Below are 13,475 nucleotides of genomic sequence, written 5' to 3'. Positions count from 1 at the left end.
GGTAAACATCTGGATAAGTTTCTCATTTCCTTGTCCCTGTGGTTTTTGCAAGACATCAAACCAATTTGCTCAGGTTTCCAGGGGTTAATAAGCTATTGAAAAACAGTTTCATTTCTATCGCCAACATCTCCTTAGTTTGAAAGCTCTTTAGAATCACGAAAAGTCTATACACCATAATCTTTGAGATAGTACAGCAGCAACAACTCTCTGATCTACCCTCTAATTTAGGACATTTTTATGAAACAACAATGATGTGAGCTTAATGTTGACCACCGGGTGGCATTAGTGAGTGGTTAAAAAGCCAATATGTAACATCTGCTTACATCAGCTGTCAACATGGAAAAAAATGACTTGAGCCAGGCATCCAGCTCCATAGCAACCTTCAGCACCTATGGTACAAAACTGTCCTATTAGTTAAAAGTGCACTTTTTCAGCTGTACATCTACCTAAAGAATGAAATGCATCTTTTTTGTTTTTTATGAGCAACCAAAACAGAAACTATCGAAACATAATTTGTCCTTACAGTGGATGGATAACAGAAATGATATGTCCAAAATGAACAATAATTTGTTTGTAATAATGTGTTTATAATGTTATATTATCAAAGTACAACATTGTTAATCTTAAAGTAAATAACTCAGGTTTATTGTTCCAAATGGCAAAAAAAAAATCTACACTAACAAAAATCATTTTCTCCTAATATTATTTGGAACCACATAAAGGCAGTAAAGGCCTGAGTAATTCTAAAATTGAAAAAGTCACCATCTACGTAAATCAATGCAAATATCATTTTCATTTCATTTTCAATGTCATGTTTTTGTAAAAGTTCTACATTCACAGATGCAAATGTTTGTGACCTTGTTTGGCAGTATTGAATAATAAAATGTATTTTTCCTCAAATCTCTGAGATGTAAGAGCAGTTTCGGAGCCCAGAAATCACTTCATTAATAAGAATAATAATAGATAATTTAATTGAATATTTTTGTGCTGTTTTTGATATATTATATGCTATTTTATATCTGCTCAGTCTGTCACTGCTGTTGTAGCTTGTAAATTAGAAACTCCTCAGCAGCAGCGAAGATGAGCTAAGGGGAATGTTGCAAACCAAAAAATAATAATGATAATGAAAAAAAAACCCAAACCAATGTGGACAGAATTATTATTTCAATTCAACACACACACACACACACACACACACACACACACACACACACACACACACACACACACACACACGTATTTTGTAGTGCCCACCAGAGGGGAGGAGTTGGAACAGGTTGTGTCCTGAGTGTGAAAGGTTTGCGGTGCCAAAATTGGTCTAGATTTGGGGTTGTCAGTGTTTTTCAGGCCAAAGACCACTTAGCTGAAAGACACATTGAGCAGGGACCTCCTGCAAACTACTGTGTATTGTAAGAAAATTGTGTTGTATATTAAGAGAAAAAATAGGATAAATTTAAGAGAATGCTGCTACTTGAAGCCCATATCTCAAATCTGACATAGACTGATGTAGGCTACAGAACAGTGGGAAACATCATTTGATTTGAAGGCAGGTCAGCAGAAAGCAATGCTAATGAGATATTTGCCACTCACAGTAAACATGGACACATTGCAGAAAGGTGGCTGTGTATACACTCTGTGCTAGGCTATATTTGAGCTAGATGGGGGAGAAATTGGACTGATAAAAGTCCATGTTTTAATCCCACTGGGCCTTTATCAGGCACAAACATGGCACTGTATGTGAAAGCACTTTATAAATTAGATCCTACTGACATCATGTTAAGTGATCGAAAATATACACATACTGCTATTTGCCATTCATGATAATTGACTCTTTGGTTGATAATACTTAGTCTTTAACTGGCATCACTGTGAGTTTTATCTACAGTAGTAAGGTTGTTCAACTCTGGCCATCTGCAAACTTTGCAAAAGTACACTTTTATTTACAGTGCAGTTCCTGGCAGCGTTATCAGACCGTTTATGTGCACAGAGAGGGAAAACGTCTGTGTTTCTGTCACCAAAACAACTGCACAAGTTAAACATTTCCTTTCCAGGGCCTGACCTTCCAAAGCCTGACCATGGCTGCGTCACTCTGAACTACAAAGTGCTGCCTATAAATCTCAGATGCTCCAGTTCTGAAGTGAAGAGTTGACCTTTTGCTGTCCACCATGTTCATGCTACACTTGGCCTCTGTCGTTGTCTCTCTGCTGTTCTGCAGTGCAGCAGTACTACCAGCTAACGACTGCAGTAAGCTGACCCAGACACTGACGCAGAACGAGCTTCATCAGGTACAGATCAACAACCATCCAGCCTCATCTATCTCATTCTCCTCTTCCTCATTCTGTTATAGAACAGCATTTAAATTCACAATAGATTCACTAAAATGTGGAAGCCCTAAGTGGCTATACATTCATACATTTTTTCCTCTGCTTTCCAGATCCATCACATGGGGGGATGATGTGATGGCTATTTGTGACCAGTTTTGACAACTGAGTAAGAGAATCAGACTGATACATATTGTGAAGGTCGTGAGCCATCAAGTTAGTTTGACAGAAAGCTGTTGTAAGGTTAACATTCATGTTGTAACATTCACGCATTCATTTCTTTAAAAAAATATTTTAGTATTAAGTACTTTAGAATACTAAAAAAGTGTAAGAGCACAACCCCCCCCCACAGTGTCCAGGGCATCCAACAGTCAGCATGACATGGGAAAACACAGTTTCATTATCTCAAGATCTCAAAAAAATGATCTCTTTATCTCAGGAAAATGGGGGGAAAAATGTATGAACGTATGTTCTGTACTAAAATGTAAAGTGAAGACAAGACATATTTCTGAGTTTTAATAAATATGAATGACATTGCTTTGAAACCCAGTGTGAACCGAACCCTAATTCTTTGCTCTGAACAGATCTTGGGCAGATGGATCTTTATTGAGGGGTTTGCCAATGATAATTTCTTTGACAACATCCTTGGGGTTATGGAAAGTATGTGGCTGGTGATTAATGAAACAGCAGACAACCACACTCTGCTGGTCGATCAGGCAAATCGACTGCAGCCCCAGTCACATCCAACATCCCTACTGTAAGTAGCCCCTTTTAGGTTCTGTTATTAGTTATTTTCTTTAGCCTGACTGTTAATTGTGCACTTTTAGGAAGTGCACCCTGCTGCATAAGACAGCAGGTAGAAAAAAGGTGCAATATCTGGCAAGAAAGCAGGATCACTTGAAAATGTTGTCCCATTTTTTGTCTTTCTGTGTTAAAAATTTGGAGGGATGGCTCTGATGTTGAACTCCACCCCAGACTGCCTTCTAACTGGACCACTAAGGACCGCTTCCTTCTTTACTTTTGTCAGCGCATCGGTCACATTATTGAAGCCTTAAAAAATATGTGGCTTACACATGAATTACAGGCTTATGATTACATGGAAATTTAGTGCATTACTTTTTGTAGTAAGTGCATGATGACAGCCTGGGATGACCTATAATGCTTGCTAATCCCCTGACTAGTCATCTTGCGGCACTATCTGTTCAACAATTCACTTCATTCAGTACTTGATCAAATGCCTCTTAAACTTATGACACTGTCAAATGTTAGCATGCTAATAGACATTTTCAGTAAATATTTGCGTGTTAACTTTGCCACTGTTCATGTTCATTTTTTTGTCAATGTAGGGCACAGTTTTACACACCGAAACGCAGTTGATGTCTCTTCATGTTACACAACAAAAACACAACAAAAACAGTTGTACATTCCTATTGAGCATTATTTTTTTTTATTTTGCACTAGGAGAAAGATAACAACAAAAACACCAGTTTTAATAATAAAATTAACATCAGGGAAACATTAGCCATCAACTTTGACTATGTTTAAGCACAAAGCAGATACAAACAGAGTCCGCCTCCCCTCATTCTACTGGAGTCCCCTGCTCTCTGTAGCCAGGTATCAGTAATGATGTTGGCACAACAGTCTCTGATCTCCCATTTTCTGGACCAGCCCAAATACTATTTTGCTATCTTGCAACCACACCAGCCAGCAGCAAGGCTGCCTAGTCCTACAGTCCAAGATCCAAGCTGGGCCAGCCAAGCCTATCTTGAGGTCATTTCTATGTTCCCAGGATGTGTGCAAACTGTAGAGTGCAGATCGAAGCTCAAAGTGGGCATGAATTTCGGATGATTAGTTATGGTAAGTTGCAGAGATGGTTGCACCTCCTCACCCTTTCATCGACATCAGAGATGAGGCTTGCTTGTTGTTTTGGTGCTAAAACAGTTCAAGTTTCCCCAGAAGTCTCACTTAAGTTTCTTCTTTTGTTGGGATACGTAATATCTATGGATGTTAAGGTCCTGTTTTTTGGTGCAATCAAAGAAGATATGATTCATAAAGATGACTGGTATCTGTGTAAAATACTGTTTATTGCCAGTAAGAAAGCAATGACAAGGAACTGGTACACATCTGAACCTCCAAGTCTCAAACAATGGGTTGACATAATCAAGGAGATCTTCATAATGGAAAGGATAACCTTTGCATTGAGGTCTAGAGTAGCCAACTTCCTCAGAAAATGGAAGAAATGGACTATTTATATAAGCAAAGAAATGGACGCTATCTCTGTGAATACTAATGGACAATGATGGACATTAGACAGGTTGAACCAATATTATTTAAAGGATGTGCCCCCACATTGTGCGTTCTTGTTTTATTGTGTCTTGTCTAAAATGTGAAAATTCCTTTAAATAAAGAGTAGGAAAAAAAGTTTCTTGTTCTGATCTCATTTTAGGAAGGACCAATGCCTCAGAACGACTATGCCTGTGACCTTGGTTGAGGGCGAAACCTTAGAGTTCCACAGTAAGTTCTTTCATTGAGGACACAGAGACATCACATCAATTACATGTAAAACCAAAGACGATTAATAGAGATTCCAGAAAATGTATTATGTTAGTATGTTAGAGGTTTAACAGAGTTTTCCACAGCACAGCTTTTGAACATTTTCATCTACACATATTCATTGTATAAGAATATTGTACTCATCATGCATGTTTGCGTTGTCCAGTCTCATCTTCCAGATCCAACCACAAGTTCCTGCAGACTTGCCCCGACTGCATGGTCATGCACACTTACCACAAAGAGATCTACTATGAAATGTTCTACTTATTTGGTAAGTAATTTTAAATCATTAGGGCTGTAAGTGTGCGGGTATCTCTAAAAACCTGCCGCCGGTTAAAAGCAACAACACATTAGGTCTTTGCAAACAGAAATAATGCACATATTTATTTGTATATTGAGCTTGGAAGTGAGATCTGAGATGATCACCTGGGAGGCATGTTAATTAACAGGCTTAATGATAGCCCAACAATGAAAAAAGGCCTATTAGGTGTAAAATTAGTTACAATAAAAGCTTCTCTGAACGTGAATAACAATAACTGATTATGCTCCTCACTGATCTTTGCAGGGAGGAATACGACTCTGCCAGACTCTGACTTGGAGACTTTTAGGAAACAAGCTGCATGCCTTCAGTTTCCCCAGCCAGCAAAGTTTCACTACAACACTAGCAAAGGTGAGAAAAAAAAGTAAAGCAACTAATGATTGTTTTATTTTACATGTATATTCGTGTAAGAATAAAGCTTTAAAGGTACTGGAAGCAATTTTTAGAACTGAGCCTGGCAAGCTGCCTCCCTCGCTTCCAGTCTTCATGCTAAGCTCTGCACTATGGGAAATTTAGGATCCATTGTCTCTGGACCTGACCCTACAGTGGACTCTCTTTTCTGCTTCCACGCTAAACTTTTTTTTTTTAATGTTTTTTTTTTTTTTTTTTTACCTTTTTTTCACAAGCCCCTCTATTTTGTGAAAGTGTAATAATAAATTGCTAAAATGCCCTTTTAAGACACTGTTTACAATTATCGTTTCATTTGGCCTCACACTTGTGTAAAAGTACTCTAAACAAGATTGTCTGTAGTTTTGCATTTGCTTAGTTTAAAATAACACTCTTTTTCCACTTGCTTGCTTCAAGGACATGATTTGACTGTGTTTCCATTTCATGATTTATCTACAATCTGACTGATATTGCCAAATATCAAGTGTGCCCTCTTTTCTTTACAGAGCTGTGTCCAGAGTAGTAAAGAAGACTCTTCATGACAAGAGAACAGCCACTAACAGTGCCCTAAATCAGGGTTGTAATGATTATTTTTCCTTATTGGTGAATGTGGCGACTTAGCTGTTTTATTAATCATTTACACTGTGAGTCAATAAAGACAAATGTGTCAGCTATGGTGACTTCCAATGATTGATTTTGTCCAAAATCCAAAAGCACTGATTTGCAAAACCAACATGCACTTGTACCCCTGTAATAGGGCCACAGACCAGACTTGCAGAATATTGTCTGGTGTTTCACAGATGTCAGCCAGCAGTGACTGACTTTAACAGGTCAGTCAAAGCAACTGCCCCTGAGATTTGTGCCAATTTATCCCTAAAAATTCAGTGTAATAACTGAATGTACAGGGAAATTTTCTGAGCCACAGCTGCCTGCTTCAAAAAGAAAGAATATGTAAGGAAGGGCAGGTAAGAGCAAAGGAAAGAAGGATGAGAGAAAGGAAAAAAGAATGTTTGCATGAATGTGAATCAGATTTTACTATACATGAAATTTGCAATATAACTACTGTATTATGGTGTAATGGTATATTGGGCACACACACCCATACATATGCCAAAACCACTTTTGAAAGCCAATATAAGTATTTTCAGTCCTTTAATCCAGAAATCCAATATACTAGCTATTAATATTGAGTTTAAAAACACATGATTTCCAGTCATGGCGGCATTGGCAATTTTACTCTGGTTTGACAGTCTATAAGGTGAGCTATCCAATCAGAACATGGTGTTTATATTAAGCTGCAGTAAAAGCTATAGCATGATATACAACAGTACTAGCTAGCTGCCGAGACATCTAGCTATCTAAACAATTACATGATAAGATATCCATCCATCCATTAAACCAAACGCTTTATATTGCCCATCCATCATCCATCCATTCATTAAACCGAATTAATTCTACTGCCAATTCACCCATCCATCCATTAAACCAAAGGCTTTATATTGCCCATCCATCAATCCATCCATCCATCCATCCATCCATCCACCCATCCATCCAACTTACTGGTACTTACATTTAGTGAATACAATGAAATATAGAGATTTGTATTCATTCTAATTAAAATAAAAACGTTCTGATTTAAATCAATTAACTCAGTGCAATTTGTTGCTACCATTTTATAGTTTTTTAGTAGGTATTATTTTTTACAGTGAGGCCTAGCATCTGAATTCTGGGGTGAACTTTAGCCTGTGACATACCTGAAAGCAGAGGAGAGCAGTGTTTTTAAGTGGCAGAAAGTAGGAGCTGGAGTGAAAAATACATATAGTTTCAATGAAGAACAAAAAAAGGTGAGAAGAGCCATATTTACCACTGAGGCAAACTGTTTCTTGTAAGAAACCCGACTTTACATGATTTCCCACGGGACATTGAACGCTGCACACACGCATCTCGCGAGAAAAGACTTCCTAGGACAACATGTACGTGGCTTCACCCCTCAGCTGAGGACCAGGGCTGTTTACTGGGAGAAATTCACATTAAGATAAACGCTCTGTGTGTATGACGATAATATCTGAACGTGTCATAAATGTCCTCTCACGCGCCTGTGCACTGTGACAAAGAGCGGCAGCTGTCCTCGTGAAAGCAGCAGCGGCGGTAGTGGTTTACCGGAGCGCTCGTGCAGGAGCGGCCGCTGTGGAGAGCTCTCCCCGCTGATCATCCAGCCCGTGAGTCGGTGTGATATGGCGGAGAGCGGGTCGTCGGTTGAATTCTCCGGCTCTCTGACGAGCTCCACTCTTCCGCCGCCGAGGACCCGCATCTTTAAAATCATCGTGATCGGGGACTCGGGGGTCGGGAAGACCTGCCTCACGTACCGCTTCTGTGCCGGGAAGTTCCCTGAGAAGACCGAGGCCACGATCGGGGTGGACTTCAGGGAGAGGCTGGTGGAGATTGACGGCGAGAAAATCAAGGTGTGCACTGAGATCACTATTTGAAAAAATCAGTTTGAATATACTGCAGAGAGTATGCAGATGTTGAGCCCCTGGGTGTCTGTAAACAACACAGTCGTGCAGATGTTGGGCCTGTAGACCGAGAGCAGGGACAGATAACGGAAACACTATAAAACAATAAAGAGAAAACACGGACATGTAAGTTACATGTTGCACAGCCAGCGGTGGTGTCTGTCTGTCAGCTGTCTTTTCTGTGGGACATCGAAGAGCTCCACTGCGGCAGTTAAGGGTTAAATGCCTTGCTCAAGGGCATGTCAATAAATTATGGAGCGAAGAGGGCTACTCATTCACTTTCTTGGCCATATTTTTCTGTCTAGTTCAGTGATCTCTGTCTTCTACGTGCAAACCATTAAGTTCATTTAGGAATTTCATTTTAATCTTCTTATATTATTTTGTGGTCTTTGTGAAATTATTTTCTCTTTGGGGACTTTAAAGAGCACTTATAAGTCGGATGTACTATTATTATTATTATTGTTAATATTATATTTTCTGCTGATCAGCCAGCTGTACCAAGTGATACCATTTATGTGTTAAACTGTACATGGTCCTTAAAAAAAAAAGGAGGGGGGAGGGTAGGGTGTATAAAGGAGGAGATGTCAAATCATTTTTTTTTTGGTTAAGGAGAGTGGCATACTACTTTAAATGGCTGTATTTTGTATTTATTTAACACAGATTTATTATTAATAATATTAGAGCCAAGGCTGGAATTTAACCCACAACCACTGCAGCGAGGATGCAGCCTCTGTACATGGGGTACCCATGCTACCAACTGAGCTCCTGGGCGCCCTTTACTGCAGGTTTTTTTTTGTTTGCTGCTAAAAGGCACATTTAGGTTAAAAATGGTCAAAATTGCATTATTTATCAGAGCCAGCATCTGTAAAAACATAAGTATTCGTCTGATTTTTTGGTCCTGACGGCTCTTGAACACATCCTGTGAGATCAGCAAAAAAACCCCATCATAAAATCTAAGCTTAAAATTGTGATATTTCATCAAAATCATTTGATTCTATGTCTCTTTCAAATTTGGCCAGGAATAAACCATTTGCACTAACTAATTAGCCACAACAATAGTGAAAACCCAAGGCTTCCATCTACAACTTTTCCCTTTCAAACATCAAAGTGTAAGTTTTTATTATCCAGGAAAAAATTGTGTTTTTGGTTTGGGGTTGAACTGTCCCTTTAATTGTTGGTTTGGGTCTTCTAATGGGATTCCATGTATTTCTGCTGATCCATTTCCACGATGTCCCCCTGCAGATCCAGCTGTGGGACACTGCAGGTCAGGAACGCTTCAGGAAGTCCATGGTCCAGCACTACTACCGCAACGTGCACGCTGTTGTCTTCGTCTATGATGTCACCAACGCCACCAGCTTCCGCAGCCTCCCAGCCTGGATTGAGGAGTGCAAGCAGCACGCGCTAGGCACAGAGGTCCCCAGGATCCTGGTCGGAAACAAGTGTGACCTTCAAGACTCCGTCCAAGTGGGCACAGACGTGGCGCAACAGTTCGCAGACGCCCACTCCATGCCTCTGTTTGAGACATCTGCAAAGAACCCGAGCAGCCAGGGAGACGGGAGCTCTGGCGGAGGAAACAGTGACCACGTTGAAGCTATTTTCATGACGGTGGCCCACAAGCTGAAGTCTCAGAAGCCTCTGGTACTGAGCCAGCCATCCGGAGGATCAGGTGGTACTATCAACCTGAGCGGGGGGAGGGCTGACGGGGGAGACGGGGCCCGGAGCTGGGGCTGCAGCAGCTGCTGAGGGAGAACAACGGAGCGAAAGACGGAGACGACTTCAGCCAGTGGCTGCAAAAGATCGAAGAGATTGAAGACGGAAGGAGCAGAGAAAAAAGAGGAGGTCTGGGAAGGAAGAATGGATCTAGCAACATGGCTTCACAATCAGCACAAACACATAGACCAATTCTCCATGCCTGTGCTTAACTTTATAAATGACTTTAGATGATTCGGGGGGTAATATTTACAGTATGATTGTTGTTTTCAGATGCCAAAATCTGTTGTTGTTTCATGGAGATGATCCTAAACAAGGGGCCAAAAATCTTATCCTAAATCTCCTTCCATAATAATAATTTAAGTTCTGTGCCTGCACTGCTGAAGTATCAACTCACTTCTCTTCGTGGGCCCCGTGGCCCCAGGAAACACAGAGACACAGTGGCATTAATAAAAAGGGGATTTTGGGGAGGGACATGCCAAAAAATGTCTTTCTTTAAAAACATATTTACTGTGATGTGATAAGAGGGCAGAATTTCACCTCCTCATGCAAATGTGTGGTGGACACAAAAACACTCCACTTTAATACAGTCTGTTTGGTTTGAAGTCAGCCGTGTTCTTAAAGGTGCCCTGCTGTGTTTCCATGTTTACATTCGGTGTTTCTCATCAAAACACATTGTGTATTTTGAAGCTTTACAAACATGTTAAATACATTTCCCTCTCTAAATGTTCTCTAAGCCGAGAGGAAGTTAGCATCCTCCTGGTTCCCTTGCTAAATAACCTATGGGATTTTCCCATTGGGTTTTGGATTATTGCAGAAAGTAAGCTCTGTGATAAACAGTTTATGACACTAAAACATTTTTTTTGTTTTTTTTTCAGTGAGATAATTTTCATAAATGAACACCACTTTTAGGATTTCTGAAACATAACTGCAGTTGCTATAAATTTAAAAGCTAATGTTAGGCTATAAATGATTCAGTTGTGCTGGAAAGGTGCATGCAGGGACATTTCTTGGATTTTAGGACTTTCATGGATTAACCTGGACCCCTGTCAGGGGGTCTGGGTGGTCCTCCCTTGACCTTTTTTTTATGCTATATTTTCATGATTTTTGATGCACTCTAACCCTCAATTACACCCAGAGTCCAAAAAATTCCCAGTGTGAATCAGTTTATTTTCATTTTAGATAAAAAAAAAAGGTTGGTGTGCCACCTGACACCCTATCAGGCTGCATAAGATGAGTACCACTGTTTTAAATACTTTGAAACCATATGTTTGTCGAGTTAATAAACTGCTAAAAGTATCAAATCTCAACATAAACTGTCCATCAGTGGAATCGTGGTAGCCAGCAGAGCATTTACACATAAACTGCAGTGATTTGCTCATAAAAACATATTGGCTGTTACTACTGTTGCAAAAAACTCCACAGGGTACCTTTAAGTCTGTTTGCTTTAAATCCAAAGACTGAAAACCTTCAATGTTTTTCTTCATTTAAAATGTCAGTCATTTCATATTAATGTTCTGTTTGTATCACATGCTTAGCAAGCTCACTGAAATGTTGCAGCTGGTTAAAAAAAGGGATCAGTGTAAAAAAAACAAACAAACAAGAAATTTCACACTGCTAAAGAACAACATTGCAAAATAAACTGAAGTAATTGCATCTAGATTTAACACGCTTTTCATAGTCTACGCAACTTTGGGCTAGCCGTACAACGAGTGAGTATTGGATAGTCAGAGCATGGTCTGATTGGGGCCTTCGGGCAAAAATGAGCTTGGACCCCTTTTAACCTCCCTTTTCTCTCACTCAGTGTCGATTGTATTGTAATGCTGGTGTATTACATGACTATTCCTTAAGGTCTGATGGCCCAGACACACCAAACTGATATCAAAGAACTAGCAGCAACAAAGACAGACTGTTGTGTTGCTTAATGTTGCACCACACCTCGAAAGCCCTTTTTACACAGAGATCAGGCTATGTCCTGTCTTTGCGCCCCCCTTCGCTTTTTTATACAGAACCAAAGGACAGAATCGTTCCACCTCAGTTTGTGATTTTAGACAGCAGGCCAGCATTGTGGAATCCTAAAAGGCGTGAAAGGGATGACATTAACACTACGGCATTGTCCTCTAGGTTGACATATAACATACACGTCAGCAGCGTTTTATAAATGGCATAACATGGCAATAACAATCATTCGTCGTCCATTTTATATGGTGGCTGTTTTTGTCATCTGCTCGGAGGGTAAGGAGCTCCGAATATCATTGTTTTCTGCTGCTGTTCTTCTTCTCTGAGTTAGCCCCAAACTCCTGCCAGCTGCTTTTTAAATCTCTCCCCCCGCAATTGATTGCACACATAACACACCATCAAAACGTCACACCCATCCCACCCATGATCCCATCTTGTTGGTTGTCCCCTTTACATAGACCTTGATTTGGCCGTTGTGCGCTTGCATGGGAGGAAATAACACCAGGAGGATCAGTAGTCTGTATTCATCATCTAAAAAAAGGAAATCAAAAGACTGACCGGATGAATTCAAGGCACTGTCTAGTTCACTTGTTAGAAATAACACAACCTGATGTTTTAAGATCAAATGATATTTACCGTGCGCTAACAAACAATAACACAAACAGTTACAAACCCATTTTGTTAAAGAGTTCAATGCCTTAAACAAAACAACATACCTAATATAACAAAATCGTTTTGATCTTGCTCCCCTTTGACTTTAGCCCTTTTAAACTTCCATTTTGGCCATTCTTGCCTCTTGTTTTAGGGGCCTTATAACCAACTAACCAGGAAAAACAGTGAGAGGAGAAATTATGATAGTTGGTCAGAAATTTTAAGCATCTATATAATGTTACTTTGCCTGCACACAGGCACACAAGTTTAAAACAGAACAGTTGGGAATAGATTGGATGGGTATTATAGGTGAGTTAGGCAGCAGCAAAGGTAAAAGTGGAAGTGCAAGACTAATTTGTTCTGCCCTCTAGTGGATATCTCCATGCCAGCATAAAGGACGCCTTTAGTGTTTGAAACAGTGTTTTAAATTTTCGTACATAAAGGGAGTATCCCATGTGTCAAACAGGTCTACTTTACAGTGTGAACATGATAATTCTTGCACTCAGTGACAGGGGGGAAGTAGCCAGGGATTTAGAGACAGTTGAGTTGTTTAAGTGGGGTTGTGTGAGGTACTTCTACATAGACAGTATATCAAAAACAGTTGTCAGCACGGCCCCAGTCAAAGCAGGGAGGAATCTGACAATAGTAGCCACCTAAAAAAAGTCCCACCTAAAAAAAACAACCAACATCAGTTAAAGTGTTCGCTATATTGAGAGCATTTTTACTGTTTCTACTTAATGTCAGTGATTTCCAATGGGAAATGAAGCTCTCTCCAGTGCCAGACGCCATTGAGAAAAACATTAATTTTACATTGCACAGGAGTTGCTGGGCATTGATGGGAACACAACATCTAGGTGAACACGGTAATTGTAGCCTTTTGACTGGCGAGTTGCAATGATGGGCTGTCACTAATTACTGTATGTTTCCTCCCAAGCAATGCTAAAACACCAATCTAAATTAGTCTGCACAGAGGTTTGAAAGAGGTAATTAAAAAATAAGACATATAAAGAAAAGAAACTGCTGAAAAGTTTTCCAAGGCCTCTGTTTGTACTAATATCTACG

At 39.9% G+C, this 13,475-nt stretch overlaps 1 protein-coding gene across 1 annotated transcript; it reads left to right on the top strand.

Annotated features, from left to right (window-relative positions):
* Window positions 1–7,552: 7,552 nt before the first annotated feature.
* Window positions 7,553–11,809, top strand: rab33ba (RAB33B, member RAS oncogene family a). The gene is made up of 2 exons (XM_042492967.1): window positions 7,553–8,042; window positions 9,336–11,809. Exons 1-2 carry the CDS (start codon window positions 7,815–7,817, stop codon window positions 9,834–9,836), a joined length of 729 nt encoding a protein of 242 aa, XP_042348901.1. The 5' UTR covers window positions 7,553–7,814; the 3' UTR covers window positions 9,837–11,809.
* Window positions 11,810–13,475: the final 1,666 nt, after the last annotated feature.

The sequence above is a fragment of the Plectropomus leopardus genome, chromosome 9 (assembly GCF_008729295.1).
Source record: "Plectropomus leopardus isolate mb chromosome 9, YSFRI_Pleo_2.0, whole genome shotgun sequence".
Lineage (NCBI taxonomy): Eukaryota > Metazoa > Chordata > Actinopteri > Perciformes > Serranidae > Plectropomus > Plectropomus leopardus.
Note: the sequence above shows the minus strand (reverse complement) of the source record. Positions and strands in the feature narration are given on the sequence as shown.